The sequence below is a fragment of the Garra rufa genome, chromosome 18, assembly GCF_049309525.1.
Source record: "Garra rufa chromosome 18, GarRuf1.0, whole genome shotgun sequence".
In the NCBI taxonomy this organism is placed as follows: Eukaryota; Metazoa; Chordata; class Actinopteri; order Cypriniformes; family Cyprinidae; genus Garra; species Garra rufa.
In genome coordinates this window covers 7302291-7320788 of record NC_133378.1, presented here as the reverse complement: position 1 = coordinate 7320788, position 18498 = coordinate 7302291, and the positions used below count along the sequence as shown (strand labels likewise).

The 18498-nt window shown below is 35.2% G+C and overlaps 1 protein-coding gene across 1 annotated transcript in view; it reads right to left on the bottom strand.

The window, feature by feature from the left end:
* znf512b (zinc finger protein 512B) overlaps nt 1-18498 on the bottom strand; it is a 138788-nt gene that overhangs the window by 12608 nt on the left and 107682 nt on the right. Inside the window, exons 4-9 of the mRNA XM_073823805.1 lie at nt 17659-17867; nt 17192-17403; nt 14338-14409; nt 10539-10673; nt 9013-9140; nt 6382-6471 (exon numbers count right to left, since the gene is read on the bottom strand). Of these exons, the coding sequence (XP_073679906.1) occupies nt 6382-6471; nt 9013-9140; nt 10539-10673; nt 14338-14409; nt 17192-17403; nt 17659-17867 (846 nt within the window). The remainder of the gene's footprint in view (nt 1-6381; nt 6472-9012; nt 9141-10538; nt 10674-14337; nt 14410-17191; nt 17404-17658; nt 17868-18498) is intronic.

The window sequence follows — 18498 nt, the reverse complement described above, 5'->3', positions numbered from 1 at the left end:
ACACTATGCCGTGAAGGACTGAAATCCTGCAGTGCCTACAAGGTCCCCCTGCTCAAAACAGCACATGTACAACTCGCCGTGTTTGGAGGAGGAGGAATGCTGCCTATGCCCCAAAGAACACCATCCCCACTGTCAAACATGGAGGTGGAAACATTATGCTTTTAAGGTGTTTTCCTGCTAAAGGGACAGGACAACTGCACCACATCAAAGGGACGATGGACGGGGCCATGTACCATCAAATATTAGGAGAACCTCCTTCCCTCAGCCAGGGCATTGAAAATGGGTCGTGGATGGGTATTCTAATATGACAATGACCCAAAACACACGGCCAAGGAAACAAAGGAGTGGCTAAAAAAATTAAATTTAGAAAATCTGTGGAGGGAGCTGAGGGTTCGAAGTTTATGTAAATCAATTCTATGTTCATTTCGAAAGCTTTTGTTATGCCTATTCAGTGCTTATTTAACACAATAACGACTTATTAAAAATGATCTTTTGGAGGGTAATTTTCAATTGATGTGTGGTTAACTTACAATTAAATTAATTATTAATTTGATTAATAATAAAAATTATGTTTTTCTATATTTATTTGTAGATTCACTGAAATTACGAAAATATAAATATATTAATATGGGATTAAACATGAAAAAATTACAGAAAAATGTGTGATTAATTAGTAAATTAATCACACCAAAATAAGTCAATTAAAAAAAAAACAAGCATATTGTCATAATTACAGCAGAAAATTCTGGCCTTTGAATATTGTGTTGTAAAATGGGATAACCACCTCTACAGCTGTCAATTTACTAATTAATCACATATTTTTCTGTAATTTCTGATTCATCACATATTAATATATTTATATTGTCATAATTTCACACTGAATCTACAAATAAATATAGAAACAACATAAATATGGTATTCTGAAATGTGTTTAGAGGGATAGCTCTCCCAAAAATGAAAATTCTGTCATTGATTACTCACCCTCTTGTTGTTCCAAACCTGTAAGACCTTCGTTCATCTTTAGAACACAAATTAAGATATTTTTGATGAAGTCCGAGAGCTTTCTGAAAAAATGTCTTCTTTTCCGTGTCAGTCTTCAATGTGCGTTCACAAGAGTATCACGATTTCATCAAAAATATCTTAATTTGTGTTCTGAAGATGAACAAAGGTCTTACGGGTTTGGAACGACATTATGGTGAGTAATCAATGACAGAATTTTCATTTTTGGATATATCTCTTTAATGCCCTTTTTTTTTTTTTACTAAGTAGCCTATTATTAAACACACCAGTTTCATTGATAACAATACTCCACCACTATTTTTCAACATTACAGTACAACTGAAACCATTTTTTGAACATTTAACAGACTTTTCTAATTTAACTGAACTTGAAACAACCTTCATATAAACTGTACAGTGCCTTGCAAAAGTATTCATACTTGTTTTGTTGCAGCATTATGTTAAACTGCTTTAAATTAGTTTTTCCCCACATCAATGACAAATCTGACAAATTTATTAAAAATAAAACACTGAAATAAGTACATTGCATAAGTATTCATACCCTTTACTCAGTACATAGTTGAAGCACCTTTACAGCCTCAAGTCTTTTTGGGTATGATGTGACAAGCTTTGCACATCTGCATTTGGCAATTATCTGCCATTCTTTGCCTCACCTTTTCACCTCTCAAGCTCTGTCAGCTTGAATGGGGGCTGGCAGACATATTCTAGAGCCCTAGTTGTTTCAATCGTCTTCCATTATGGATAATGCTTCTGTGAACCTTCAATGCAGCAGATTTTTTCTGAACTCTTCCCTAGATCATTGCCTTAACACAAGTCTGTCACTGAGCTCTACAGGCAGTTATCTTGACCTCAGGACTTGGGTTTTGCTCTGATATGCATTTTCAGCTGTAAGACCTTTTCTGAGAGGTGTGTGCACAGTTGAACTCCACTCGAAGTGTAGTAACATCTAGAAGCAATATAAATGCTCCTGAGCTAAATTTCGAGTGTCCCAGAAAAGGGTATGAATACTTATGCAACGGGATCTTTTCAGTTTTTTATTTTTAATAAATTTGCACAAATGTTAAAAACCTATTTTTGCTTTGCCATTACAGAGTAGGCAGTGTAGATTGATGTGGGAAAAAAAATAATTTAAAGTAGTTTAACATAAGGCAGCAACATAACAAAATGTGAAAAAATGAAGGGGTATAAATAGTTTCGCAAGGCACTGTATATTGTATATGCATAAACAATAATTAAATATAGATTACATAACACAGCTACATAAATTAATCCGCAAAAAGCAGCGAGTGATTTTCTTTTGTTCTGTGATTTACAGTACATTAATGAAAGACTGCAGAAGGTTTTTTGTAAAAACTTGTTTAAAAGCTTTGCTGTTTCTTTGTAACCCACATGACACGGATCTGCAGCAATTTAGGACTTTTTAACTCATTTAAGACTGTTTACAAGGTCATTCACCAAAACAGACATTTGGAAATAATTTTGTGTTTTTGTTAGCGGAGGAGAACTCACTGCGCTTTCCAGACATTTCACTTTTGAGCAAGAATGTTTATTTTGGTGAATCACTATTTTTTTCTATCTCGGAAAACCTGCGCCGAAATTGCTTTACGCATATGTCGCTTTCTTTCTAGTGAAGTGGGTTGTTCTTGGCTAGAATAAGCCGCAATGTGGCTCAGACCTTATGCTGATTCTTAAACGTTTGGCTCAGTGAGACGCAGCACCTGGCTCAAATAACAAATCACAGACCTAAATGCACATCCTCATTAATGTTTCATACTGTTTCTGAGACATTTGGTTGTGCATAATTTAACACATTTCATTGGAAATATTGTTTGCAGCTAATGCTTGAGCTTGGCAGATGGAGCTTACATCCTCACGGCCCTTTTTAACCAATGTTTCTCTCTCATGTTTTCACACTAAACCTCACGAGGTTCACAAGGGACACCATCATCATTACGGGATGTGCCTTTCCTATTCAGATGTTGGCTGAATTTGACTGGAAAAAAACAGATGAACTTTACACAAAAGGCAGATTACCGTGATTTGCCGTGGAGAAAGATTACTGGCAGGAAAGCTGTTAATAGCTCAGGAATGCTGAGGAAATTATTACTGTATAGAAAAAAGGCTGGGGAACGGGAGACAATCATTACAGTTAAAATACTGCTTGAAGACTGTTTTAAAAGGCATTACTAGACGTGCGCTAGACCTTTTCCCATATGTGCAGTTAATGATTAGGGCCTAATGGATGCTTTAGGTCTTAAAGTGATGCTGGAGTATAGAGATGGTGTCAGATATAATAGAGATTAGAGGGCGATGTGGACGCTGGGCAGCCGCTGGTCTCTGTAGTGGTCACTGTATGTAATATTAAACACTGTTCTGCTGCACATACTGTACTCCAATCGTTTATTAAAGATATTAAAGTGCTATAGTTTCAGATTTTTTTCCCAACCAGATGCCTTTTTGCCCGAGGAGTCCCGTGGGAAAAATAATTGCGCTTAATTGTAATAAATGTACATTTACATAATATAATTTTAATGAAATAATGGCCACTTAAGTTACATTTTCATAACTATGTTTCATAACACCCATAAATAAACTTTAATAATGGCAAATTAATAGTTTTGAAGTACAGCATATTTTAAAACATTGTTTTAATAATATTTTGTCATCTTTAAAGAAATACACTTGTTTTGATGTGTTGGCTAACATACTAAAGCGCAAGTACTTGATTAGAATTTTAACTGTAGTGTGTTTTTTGATGTTACATCAAAGTTAATATATTTTAAAATGTACTGAATTTAAATTTTAACATTATAAACGTACACTTACCAAAATATTTAGATAGATGACATACGTTTTAATAGAAATGATGCAAAAGTATATTTTAGTCTACCATAAATGCTTGTTTTCAAAGACAAAACAATAATTATATTTCATATAAATATGTTTTTAAAAAAAAAACACTATGAAGTTCAGCTAATTGCATTTAGTCATAAAGTCAAACTATCAGACATTTTTATTTATTTGTAAATAACACGCAATTAAATGTCAGAAAACATTACATTGGGTCAACACTTACAGTATGTATATTTCTTTAAACTGCGTTATTTTCATAAGCAATACTCTTTTTAGAAGTATGCAAAAGTGTTTCTTTTTACGAGGGAGTAAAAGAAGAGAAAGAACAACATTTCAAGAGACTGAATGTTTAATTTATAAACTGATGTTAAAAGAGATGCAATTTTAATTGTTTAAATGATTTATACATTGTAAAAAACATGTACCCACAAAGTGGGGCCGATATTTGAAATACATTGTACTTCTATTTTAAAAACACCTGCATGTAATCACATTTATAATTCATTTCTTCAATTGCATTTATAAACAAAACTGCAAGCAACCAGGGCTCAAGTGCTTTAAGGCATTTAAGCACATATCAAAAAAGACATTACATATTATTTAACAAGCCTGTAACCACCTAAATCAATGATTAAAAAACGCATTTTTGTCAAATCCAGGTAATTTATCATACAAATATGTGACCCTGGACCACAAAACCAGTCTTAAGTCGCTGGGGTATGTTTGTAGCAATAGCCAAAAATACATTGTATGGGTCAAAATTATTGATTTTTCTTTTATGCCAAAAATCATCAGGAAATTAAGTAAAGATCATGTTCCATGAAGATTTTTTGTAAAATGTCTACTATAAATATATCAAAATGTAATTTTTGATTAGTAATATGCATTGTTAAGAACTTAATTTGGACAACTTTAAAGGTGATTTTCTCAGTATTTTGATTTTTTTGCACCCTCAGATTCCAGATTTTCAAATAGATGTATCTCGGCCAAATATTGTCCTATCCTAACAAACCATACATCAGTAGAAAGCTTATTTATTGAGCTTTCATGTGATGTACACATCTCAGTTTTGTAAAATTTAACCTTATGACTGGTTTTGTGGTCCAGGGTCACATATGTGTTTTAACAAGTATGACTGTTATAGTGCCAGCTGTGGTCTGAGCTCCCTAAAACGTTACATACTTCATCTATCGAATATGCTCCCCAGGCTTTGTGAAGTTTTGAGTTTTTGTTTAGGCTTTATAGGCTTTTGGGTATATTTGGACAGGCCCCTTTTCTATACCCATTATAGCTTCCCAAAGGGTAAATTTCACATTTGGGGGGGGGGGGGGTCCTACAGAGTCTAGAGAACTGCACTGCACTGTTTTTTGTTCCCCAGATTTTTACATCTTGTCAATTATTTAACAAACAATTCGATTGACAGCACTGCCACTGGAATGAGGAGATCTATCATATGATAAGAATACAGTGTCTAACTGTGCAATGTACAATCGTTTACACCTTTGAAAAATGACTTATCGCCCCCCAGTGACCATTTCTTTCAAATTTCTCATTGACCTTTAGGGCCACAAGTCAGGCCCACCAAATTTTGTTCCGACTGGCCTTCAATAACCTTGTCTAATAGATGCTCAAAATTCATTAACCAATGGCGGCCATGTGTTTTGGGATAAGCAATTGTCCTTAAAGATTCTTTTTGCGCTTTGGACAAAGACTGTGCATACCAATTTTTATGTTGATAGGACGAATAATTGCTTAGTTATAGCCATTTTTATGTTTTTGTCTCTTATAGTTCCACCAAGTGGCCAAGTGCCAAAAAATGTTTCATGTGACCTCAGATTAAGTAAAAGCCAGCCCTGCCATTTTCAAACATTTTGATGTTTGAGTCGAAAGTTCAACTTTTTTTTTGATAATTATTGGTATTCACTCTACAGAGAATCTTACTGCACTGGTTTAATTCCGGTGAAAATCGGTTTAATCGGGTGAAAAACCTAGGACTAGTTTTGCAAAAGTAGGTTTAAAAAAAAAATCCCAAATACCCGAAAATTTCTCAAGATCCAAGGCTTTTGTACTTTTGATCGATGCAGCATCCCCGTCAGGCCAATTGGCGCATGCTTTGGTGATGTTGTAGATGGTGGGAGTACTACCATCCCTCCAAGTTTCAAGTCTCTACAACTTACGGTTTAGTCTGCACGATCAGTTTTACGTGGAGATTGCTGATCCTTGGCCATTCTAAAATTTACAATAGGGTTTCAGCGCTACATTCCGAGCCTTACCTGTATCCCACCTCAATAGCAGCAAAAAGTCTTTTGCAATACAATATGAACACAATAAGCACAATGTACTTATTTTTTGATGTAAGTACATGGTAGTTAAAGCCACCTAATATAAACTTGGACCCAAAACTTATATTTTGATCAGTTTTGACACCAAGGAGATGAGCTCTGCTATAGATCTGCAGTTAATTCTTATAAAAGCCAAAAGTAAAGTGTGTTCTGGCACCGGCGCTCACCTTAATGTGGTCAGTCATGCTGTGGTAATTGAGTCCAGCTTTTGATCGGAACTGTTTCTGACACTGCTGACATTTGAGAGCGTCCCGCAGCTACAAGAAAAAAGACCACAGTTTACGATGTCCACCTCAAATATCATGAAATCATGGGTTATAAATGTGACATTTTATATTTGACGTACCAGTTACAGTGATACAAACTGCCAACTATGTATTTTTCCCCCTTGAAGCAGTCAACTAATAAAGTAATGTACAAATAAAGCATTTTGAGAATTATTCCAAGCCTCAAAATATTCCCTACCAGCCCCACACGATCACTCTGACTGTCGACAATGACGCAAAATCAGTTCAAAGGGTTCATAATGGTCATTGAATATTTTTTTATACAGCGTTTGTAAAGATTTTGGGGTGAAAATCAGAGGACAATTTCTGTCCACAATCCTTTTAAGCTCACAAAGCCTGCAAATAACTGAGATTTTATTACAATTTAAAATAGCAGTTTTCTACATGAACATATTTTAAGATGTAATTTATTCCTCTGATTCAAAGCTGAATTTTCAGCATCATTACTCCAGTCTTCAGTGTCACATGATCCTACAGACATCATTCTGATATGCTGATTTGATGCTCAAGAAAAACAGTTGCGCTCACAAAAAACACAAATGCAAAAATAAGGTCAATGATTATCATTTCAATAAATTTCCTTTGCCATAAAACTTCTTCTCCCTTAATGCCCATCACAGCCATCATTGATTTCACACAGGGCTGAGGAAGCGGCCAGAGAAACTACAATTACTCGTGACCCCGCAATAATGCAGCCGATCGATTCCCCCTTTAATAGACATGTCATCATTTTTATAGAGTTGTGCTATACACTGGGCTGGCACTATAAGTCTCAACTCCAGATGCACACTGGGTAGGGCCACTCACAGACCCCCAATCAATAAAGTGCCCCTAATGGCTCCCTCTGGCCCCTTGCGCGAGGTCCTGAGAGAGAGGTGTCTAATTGCATGCCTGAAACATTCTCTTCTCCGCTTCCTCTGCGGTTTGATTGTATAAACAACAGAGGGAGAGTCATACTTTAAAGATTTGATTCTCTCTCTTTCGTTCTGTCATTCTTTGAGCCCAACTCACGAAAACGCAAGTGGAACAAATTTCTGTGTAAATCGCTCATAAATCCTTTGTTACATAAACCATCCCAATGAATCGAGTGTGACAATTTATGTAAGAATGTTTTTAGATACCATTTACAGTCAGAAATTCTTTCTGCTTGAGTTTCGTGAATAAGGCTTTGTCCATCTTCATATGGAAGAGCTTGAGCACATCTGCCACATTACATTTGATGTGTTTAGAAAACTAAGACAGATGTTGTCTTCTTCAGAGGAGCGCAGTTGTACGAAAGGTCCAATCCACCTAAGTCCGCATGGGATGTTTGGGTTACCAATAACTGCTGGCTGAAAAATTAGTGTAGATTCCTCATGAGTTCAATGCAAACGTCAATCACAGCAGTCTGTTACGGTGACTGACTAGATATCTTGGTTCATAAAAAAAGTTATATTTCATAGTTGGTGTACTGCCGTCAATATCTTAAAGGAGAAGTTCACTTCCAGAACAAAAATGTACAGATAATTTACTCAACCCCTTGTCATCCACGACGTTCATGTCTTTCTTTCTTCAGTCGATAAGACATTATGTTTTTTGAGGGAAACACCTTAGGATTTCTCTCCATATAATGGACTTCTATGGTGCCCCTGAGTTTAAACTTCCAAAATGCAGTTTAAATGCAGCTTCAAAGGGCTGTAAACAATCCAATCCAAGGAAGAAGGGTCTTATCTAGCAAAACGAGCTGTCATTTTCTAAACAAATTGACAATTTATATACTTTTTAGCCTCAAATGCTTGTCTTGTCTAGCTCTGCGTCAACTTTGTATATTCCGGTTCAAGACGGTTAGGGTATGTCGAAAAACTTCCATTTCATTTTCTCCTCCAACTTCAAAATCATCCTACATCGCTGCAGAAGTACCGACCCAGTTTACAAAGTGAACATGCAAAGAAGATCAAACGTCCCCTTTACAAACAAAGGTAAAACAGTGATATAGGACGATTTTAAAGTTGGAGAAAAAAATTAGATGGGAGTTTTTTGACATTCCCTAAACTGTCTTGAACCAATACACAAAGTTCAAACAGAGCTAGACAAGACAAGGATTTGAGGTTAAAAAGTATATAAATTGTGCCCTTTGAAGCTGCATTTTGGAAGTTCAAACTTGTGGGCACCATAGAAGCCACTATATGGAGAGAAATCCTGAAATGTTTTCCTTAACAAAATATAATTTCTTTACGACTGAAGAAAGACAGACATGAACATCTTGGATGACAAGGGGGTGGGTGCATTATATTTACATTTTTGTTCTGGAAGTGAACTTCTCCTTTAAGAAAGGTTCTCAAGGACGTTTCAAAAACAGGGACGAATGTGTTTGATTCAAAGGTAAAATAAGTCACTCTAACTGACAAACAAACAGATAGTCTCCATTGTTGGGCTAAACTTTTATGATAACCCTTCCATTGGGAATGTTGAGAGTATTTTTTTCAAATACTATGTTTCCATAAGTGTGTGTGGTCCAGAGTGACCCCTGACCTTCTGACAGATCTCCATGTGCTTCTTAAGTCCGTGGACAGTCTTGCGAGTGACGACAGAGCAGGTGGGACAGACCACTTCCCCTCTCTCAGAGATGGTGTTCTGCCACTGGGCTTCAGCGGGGGGAACTGAGACAGAGAGATAAAACATGTTTAATTATGATTGCGCTAAAGTAAGTTACACCACTGTTAAAGTTTGGGGTTGGGATGATTTTGGTTGGTAATGTTTTTGAAAGAAGTCTCGTATGGCCATTAAGACAAATTTATTTTATAAAAACAAACAAACAATAAATAATAATTTATTATTAATTTTGAAATATTATCACAATTTAAAAGAACCGTTTTCCCTTTTAATATGTTTTAAAATACAATTTACTCCGGTGATACAAAGCTATTATTTTCAATGCTGAAAACAGTTTTAGCTTCATGGTTTGTAATGTTTTTTCAGGATTCATTGATGAATAGAAAGAACAGCATATTTTGTAATATCATAACTACCTCTGCTGACACTTTTGATTAATTTTCAGACTAAAAGTATGGTGATATTTCTTAAAATAAATAAATTAATAAATAATGTACTGACCTCAAAATTGTCAAACAGTAGAGTAAATTTACATATTATATCAACCTCAAAGTTGTCTATAAACGTTTTAATCTAGTTTAATTTATATTTTTCTATTTAATACGTATTAAAGGGATAGTTCACTCAAAAATGAAAATTACCCCATGACCTTTAAGCCATCCTAGGCGTATATGACTTTATTCTTTCAGACGAATACAATCAGAGTTATGTTAAAAAAATGTCCTGGCTCTTTCAAGCTTTATAATGGCAGTGAATGGGTGTTGAGATTTTGAAGTCCAAAAAAGTGCATCCATCTATCATAAAAAAATGCTCCACATCGCTTCAGGGGGTTAATAAAGGCCTTCTGAAGTGAATCATTGTGATTGTGTATCCATATTTAAAACTTGCTAAACTATAATCTCTATCTTCCACTAACTGACGTACGCACGTACACAAAAAAGTGGCATCCCAGTGGTACAAAAAATGCATAGATTCACTTTTTTTTTTCAGATTAATTTTTTGGCATTTTTGCCTTTATTATGATAGGACAGATCAGACATGACAGGAAGCGAAGTGGGAGAGGGATAGGGGGCAGGACCCCCGTAGCTGTGTGGAGTACTTTTGACGAATGATGGATGGATGCACTTTATTGGACTTCAAAATCTCAACAGCCATTCACTGCCATTATAAAGCTTGGAAGCTTGGCCATTTTTTAAAATGACTCAGATGGTATTTTCATATACACCTAGGATGGCTTGAGGGTGAGTAAATCATGGGGTAATTTTTAAATGTATATTTCATAATGTATATTTTCATAACTATTTATACTCGATTTGTACTATTATTAGTGCTGTTTTGTATTATTTGTACTTTTTTGCACTATTTGTACTATTTTGCCTTATTTGCTTTGTCAGTACAAATGTACTTGACGCTTTTACCATGCAAACATGCAGAGAGAGAGAGACCTGAACTAATAACAGCAGTTTCTTTTCTGGTGGGAGCTTGAACCGACTGCTTCCTCTGGGACTCCTCAGTGAACAGAGCCCCTTCCGCCCTCTTCATCCGACCTGCTTTCAACTTCTCCTCCACCTTATTCATTCCTGTACAACACATAACAAATTACATTCAGCAAAAGCAGAGACCTCACAAGTCACAAAAATAAAAGTATGATTAAAAAAGAACAAACTAAATAAAAATGAAGAAGTGAAACTCTCAAACTCTCCCGGTGGTCAGAGAGCCTTGTTTTGTTGTAGTAATCTTGTGTGGTGCAGTGTTTCTTGAACTAGTACCATTATTACTTCAACAGGAAATTAAACACTTCTAGAACAGACCTATAGACCCCCTATTGGCACCAACAGGGGTAATTACTATAAAAGAGTATACGGTTGATAATTATAAACATACAGGAGCAAAAATACCACTGCAATCTCAAGGAGTATCTATTGAATGGATGCCAGGACTAAATTCTGAAAGTCAAAGTCACTTCTGATATAACACTGACCAGAAATACCACTGTGAGGCAGTCAGTCATAAAAAAGGGGTCATGGCAATCCAGTAGGTCTTTCTGTACTTTAGTCCTCTAATATAAGGCTGTACACACGATAAGAAATGAATGTATTAAACATAGCCGCAAGCAGCAATTAAGGGGCCAAGCACTAAAGAAGCAAGCATCAGATCAACTGTAGCTATATTAACTGTTATTACTTTTGACCAGTAGGTGGCGCTGTTATCAAATCGATGTGGTGTGTTCTATGTGAGGTGACAATGGCACACACAAAGTTTGGTGTCAATACGTCAAAGCTTTGCAGAGATACAGCCTCAGACATAGCGTTGCTATACAAAAATGTTTTTGTCCATCAACACGAAATCCATAAATTGTTGTCAGCACAGTCTGAAGATAATTTGACTCGATTTTTGTGAAAATTTAACCAGCGGTCTAGGAGGAGTTTGAAAAAATAGGTTTTCAACATAAATCAAAATGGCGGACAGGAAGATTGTAGATATGTACGTTCGAATATAAATACCCAAGGAATATTTTGAGACCATTTCATTTTAAAAGGCTAATGTAATCAAAAGTTATTCACATTTTTTGAAATGTCATTATTAATGGCGCTGTTACCAAACTGATGTGGAGTGTTGAATGTGAGGTGACAATGGTACATACAAAGTTTGGTGTCAATATGTCAAGGCTTTGCTGAGATACAGCCTCAGACACAGTTTGGCATGATTCCAGCAAATTTGTTGATGTGTTAAACGATAACCGTTTCCTATATGGACACGAAATCCATAACTTTTGTCAACATGGTCTGACGACGATCAGAGCAAAATTTTGTGAAAATTGGAGCAATGGTCTAGGAGGAGTTTGAAAAAGAATTCTTTGGCTGACCATGGCAAAATTGGTATCTATGTTCTCGACATTTCATATTTTTCATATGGTGCTGTGCCAAAACCATGCAGGTAGCATCAGCTCATGGTTGTTATAACACACACCAAGTTCGGTCTCAATACGCTAAAATGTTGCGGAGCTATATTCTCACATTCATTTCTGCATACTTTTCATTGAATTATTTAGCACTTTATTCGAGAACGGTTTCACTAATCAACTTGAATTCCATAAATTTTTGCCAGCATGGACTGAAGATGATCTGAGCCAATTTTGGTGAAAATTGAACCAGCGGTCTAGGAGGAGTTTGAAAAAGCAGGTTTTCAAAAAAATAAATAAATAAATAAATAGTGGACAGGAAGTTCGGCTGACAATGGCAAAATTGTTATCTATGTTCTCCGCATTTCTTATTTTTCATATCTCCTGACCTCTAAATGGTGCTGAGCCGAAACCATACAGTTAGCATCAGGTCATGGTTGTTATAACACACACCAATTTTGGTCTCAATGTGCTAAAACGTTGTGGAGATATAGCCTCACATCCATTTTTGCATGCTTTTCGTCGAATTCATTCGCACATTTTTCGAGAACCGCTTGACCAATCGACTTGAATTCCATAAGTTTTGCCAGCATGGACTGAAGATGATCTGAGCCAATTCTGGTGAAAATTGAACCAGCAGTCTAGGAGGAGTTTGAAAAAGCAGGTCTTCAAAATAAATCAAAATGGTGGACAGGAAGTTCGGCTGACAATGGCAAAATTGGTTTCTATGTTCTTTGTTTTTCTTATTTTTCATATCTCCTGACCTTTAAATGGTGCTGAGCCGAAACCATACAGGTAGCATCAGGTCATGGGTGTTGTAACACACACCAAGTTCTGTCCCAATACGCTAAAACGTTGCGGAGATATAGCCTCACATCCATTTTTGCATGCTTTTCGTCAAATTCGTTTGCACATTATTTGAGAACCGTTTGACCAATCGACTTGAATTCCATAACTTTTTGCCAGCATGGGCTGAAGATGACATGAGCCAATTTTGGTGAAAATTGGACCAGCGGTCTAGGAGGAGTTTGAAAAAGTAGGTTTTCAAAATAAATCAAAATGGCGGACAGGCAGTGCGGGTGACAATGGCAAAGTTGGTATCCATGTTCTCTGCATTTCTTATTTTTCATATCTCCTGACCTCTAAATGGTGCTGAGTTGAAACCATACAGGTAGCATCAGATCATGGTTGTTTTAACACACACCAATTTTGGTTTCAATGCACTAAACGGAGATATAGCCTCACATCAATTTTTGCATGCTTTTCGTCGAATTCGTTCGCACATTATTTGAGAATGGTTTGACTAATCAACTTAAATTCCATAACTTTTTTCCAGCATGGGCTGAAGATGATCTGAGCCAATTTTGATGAAAGTCAAACAAACCAACCTGCTTTTGATAATGTATAAGTAAATGTTGAAATTAACAATGATTAATAAACGCATTCGAAGTATTTTTCATTGTTAGTTCATGTTAACAAATGGGGATACCATTTGTTAACATGAACTAACAATGAAAAATACTTCGAATGTGTTTATTAATCATTGATAATTTCAACATTTACTTATACATTATCAAAAGCAGGTTGTATCTTTTAATATTAGTACTTTTGGACCTAACATAACAATAAACAGTAGTATTTAGTAACAAATGCATTGCTCATTGTTAGTTATGCATTAACTAATGTTCACTAACAGAATCTTACTGCAAAGTGTTACTTGTTCTAGAAGAGTTACAAATATCAGATATCAGTTCCATTGGGCCTTTTGGCGCAGCTGCACTTCTGAGCTCAGTGGGCCCCAAGATGCAGCTCCACCTTTGGGCTTAGAGGGTCTTGTGGTGCAGCTCCACCTCAAGGCTCAGTGGGTTGCATTTCTGTGCTCTGTGTGTCCCAACAATATGTTTACTATTTAGTTATTTACCAATACTTGTATTAAATAGTTACACATTTTTTTTCTATTTGATGTTGATTTGTTCTGTTTTAACTGCCATGCTACTTTACTGACTGATTCATTTTTATACATTTGACAGCACACACTGTTTATTTTTATGGCTACAAAAATGTGCCCTAATAAATCCCTCTCAAAATCAAATCCAGAGGGCAAATACGGTCCCTTAATAAAAAATTTAATTTACTGGCTGGAAGAACAGATGTGAGGATAGGAAGAGTGAGTTTACAAACTCACTGTGGGGACTAAAATAAAAACAGCTTCATAAAGGGACAAAATAATCAATTTTGCAGATAAAATGCAAAAATTAAAAGGTTAAAATTGGTCGTTAGCAATAATAATTAGCTTCAGTCTCCAGCCATTACATAAAAATGCATATGAGCGTTTATGTTACCTTTCAAACCAAATGTTCCTGAAATAGAAGGCTGCTCCCCGGTGAACTTCTTTGGAGTTTTCTGCTTCCTCCCTGGCTCAAATGGAGAAGAACAACAACAAGAGGTCAAACATCTCAATAACATGGCATAGACCTGCATTCATGGTTGCTCTATGACAACATGCAGTGCTAAACAGCAACGCTCATGAGCTTCTGCTGCAAGTTACAGTCTCATTAATGATGCTCAAACTTCAGCACACCTGCTGTTTCACATGGTGGAGAAACTGACTGGATACAGAGAGCGGACATGTTACGTGATTCAGTTTGTATGTGTATGTGTTTGCATAGTCTTTGATTGTCAGCTTATGTCACACAAACACAGCTGCTCCAGTGGATTTTTCTGACATTTTAGACATCGACACACACACACTGTCCTCGCCCCTGGCTCTGATGTGGAACAACAAACGAAGGGATCGTGTACCCAAACAAAGGCCATAAATAGCGGACTCACAGCACGAGCCACGCCGACATCTCGACATGCTGCGTCTCTGCCAGGCAGAGACAGAGACAGCAGCCGCCACCAGCTACCAGAGAGACTTAATGACCAGGAGCCCTTAGACGGATCTAACACAGAGAACTTACACACTGCTGCTTAAAGGGCCAGGCCACTATTTCCTACTTAAAGTCAATGAGGGCATTCTGGGATGTGTTAATGAGAGCTGTTATAGCAATTTTAAGAACCCTGGACATTTAAGCACAGAAAGTAAAGAGTACTGGGACTCTCTTTTTGAGGTGGAACTACTTTTCTAGAGCTCTGGTAATGCATTATTAATATGACTTCAGTTTGCAGAATCACCCAAAGGCAAGCTGTATTGCTCAGAGTGAAACTGCATTTATCATAAAAATAAAAATTACTTGTGCAAATGTGTAATATTTCTTTGGGAAAAGTTAGTTTCAATTTCTGTTTGTTATTTTGGCCTTGGCCCAACCCTGAAGTTCACTAGCTTCCTATTTTGGTAAAAATAAAAAAAAGAACGAAAGATCAAAGAGTTTGGTGTGAAAACCTTTATTTATGTTACTCCTAGACCCTAGACCTGGGATGTAACAGGCACACTGGTGTGAATGACTAATAACATACAATTCAGTTAGACTTCTTGAAATCTACAATACATTTTACCACCAATATCCATATTTTTACCGCAAAGAACATGTAATTAAATGTATAATTCCATATTTGCATATATCATTTTAAATGTTTTAAATGTATTGCTTAATATTTACTTTAAAATTATTTTAAAACATTATATATTATGCATTTTTGCACATACATAGCATAGATTTTTTTTTTTTGGTCAAGAACTTAAATAATGTATAACACTTAATAATAAAGAACTTTTGCCTGTATTTCCACTGGCAAACAGTGACAAAAAAATATAAAACAAAAACAGTTATACTGAATTTAGATTCATAATTTTATATTTATTTGTATAATGTTAAATGTATTCTTTTTTAAATGTACTATTTAATATTTAATTTAAAATCATTTAAATATTATTATTTTATTTTTTTTACATACACAGTAATAAAGTGTTTCTTTTTGTAAATGTAAATAAAAAATGTTAAATTGAATTTAAATTTCAAAATTTAATTGAAATTAATTTTAAATTAATTTGAACTTTTATTTTAAAATTATTTAAAAACATTTATTATGCATTTGTACACAGACACAGCATAGATTGTTTTTTGGAAAGAACTCTGGCCACATTTTCACTGGAAACAACACAAAAATGTATAATAATAATAAAAAAAAGTATGAATAAAAATGTTAAATTGAATTTACATTTTAAAATTTAATTGCAATTTATTTTTTATTAATTTTAACTTTTAATTTAAAATGATTTAAAAACATTTATTATGCATTTATACACAGACACAGCATAGAATTTTTTTTCTAAAGAACAAAATGTAAAATGTTATACTGATTTTAAATTCATATTTTTATATTTATGTGTATAATTATGTGTATAAATATATTATTTTTGTCACATGTATTATTTAATATTTAATTAATTCTTATTTATTTATTTTTATTTCTTCACATGCACTGTAATAAAGTTATAATCAAGTCTTTCTTTTTTGGAAAGAACCCACATTTTTACTGGAAACACAAAAATGTATAATAATAAAAAAAACGTATGAATAAAAATGTTAAATTGAATTATTGAAATTTATACATTTATATTTATATAACTGTACATGTATTAACTGTACATGTATTATTTAACATATTATTTTACTACATATATATCATGTATTATTTAATATTTATTAACAATTATTATTTTTATTTTTTTATTTCTTCACATACACCATAATAAAGTGTTTCTTTTTCTTTTTTTTTAGACTTTGAACTTTGCCCACATTTCTACTGGAAACACAACTAGTGATTTTTTTTTTTAAGTCTGAATAAATATGTTAAATTGAATTTAAATATAAAATTCAATTTAAATGAATAATTTTATATTTACATGTACAATTGTACATGCATTAATTTTGCATGTATTATTTAACATTTATTTTAAAATGGTTTAAAAAACATTATGTATTATACATTTTTACTCATACATAGTATATAGAACTTCTTTGTAAAAGGAATTAAAAATATAACTTTTGATAAACAAAAAACAATTTTAACTACAAAGATTTGCAAGCCAAAACTTATTGTACTGTAGTGAAAACTTGGTACTGAATGATGAGCATATTCGTGCATTATGTTATTACATTTGTTACTTTAATGAAAATCATGGTATTATCATGGACAGGTGTTTGAGAAGCTGCCATGTGCAGCAATAATCTCAGTGTGTAGCATTCTTACTGTGCTTCATTCTCTCAGGGTCCTCCTCAGGAAAGGGTGGGGGTAAACTGCCGCCTTCACTCTCACTGCCCCCAGTGTCTACAGACGTCCCCTGCTGCTGTTTCCTGTCCGGCCTTCGGGGGGCGCACTCCCCATTCTGTGAGGGCTGAGACACCTCCTGGGTCTTCTTCACCTTGAAAAATACGGGTGATGGAGGGCTGTTCTCCATGGGCCTGAGAGGGAGCACAGGGAACACAGGCTATTAAAGTCAATCCTCAGAGGACTGGTGCTATAGAAACACAAGAGGACTTCAGCTGGAATCTAATGACGGCGGTGTGGAAAACAAGTCATGTCCTCAAGTGATTTTTGTTGTGTGTGACTAAGTCAGAAAATCCAAATGAGAAATTCCTGCAGAAATGTATCAAGTACGCTTAAAACATTCCATTAAGTGGCTAGACGGTCAGGAAAAGGATATTGAGCTTTCACACCTTTTTTTGGCATTTCCCTTCACATGGCTTTTCTGCTGTTTGGGTTCGGACTTGGGATCAGATTTGGTGTTCAAGGTGACCCCGGACTTGGTCTCTGTGGTGACCCTTTCTGGGTGGTTCCACAGCTTGTGCTTCTGAAGACGCACCTTGGTGGCAAACACAGCCTCACAGAACGGGCATCTGTGACTTAGCTTCTCTGCTATTGTTGCCTGAATGCCAAACAGAAACACACATATAAAACAAGGTCAAGTTCCATAGGTCTCATGTCAAAGCGAAAACAATAGTGGGTCTTTCCAAAGTTTCACCTGACTTGCTGTTACAGCTGATGGCAGCTTAAGCATTGTATTACTAAAGTAGCTATAGGTTAAGATAGTTAACTGGTCAATTCATTTGATATGGTATTATATTATATTATATTACAGTTGAGGTCAAAAGTGTACATCCCCCTTTCAGAATCTGCAAAATGTTAATTATTTTACCAGAATCTTTTTTCCTTCAGGTGCCACAAATTCTTAGTTTTTTTGTGTATTTGTACCCTTTCCAACACTGACTGTATGATTTTGAGATTCATCTTTTCACACTGAGGACAACTTAGAGACTCATATGCAACTATTACAGAAGGTTCAAATGCTTACTGATGCTCAAAAATGAAAAACCATGCATTAAAAGAATTTGAAGATCAAGGTAAATTGAACTTATTTTGTCTTCTGGGAAACATGTTACTATCTTCTGTAGCCTCTGAAGAGCAGTACTAAATGGGGAAAAAAATGGTATTAACGCAAAATAACAAAAATGCACACATCTCCATTCTGTTCAAAAGTTTTCACCCCCGGCTCTTAA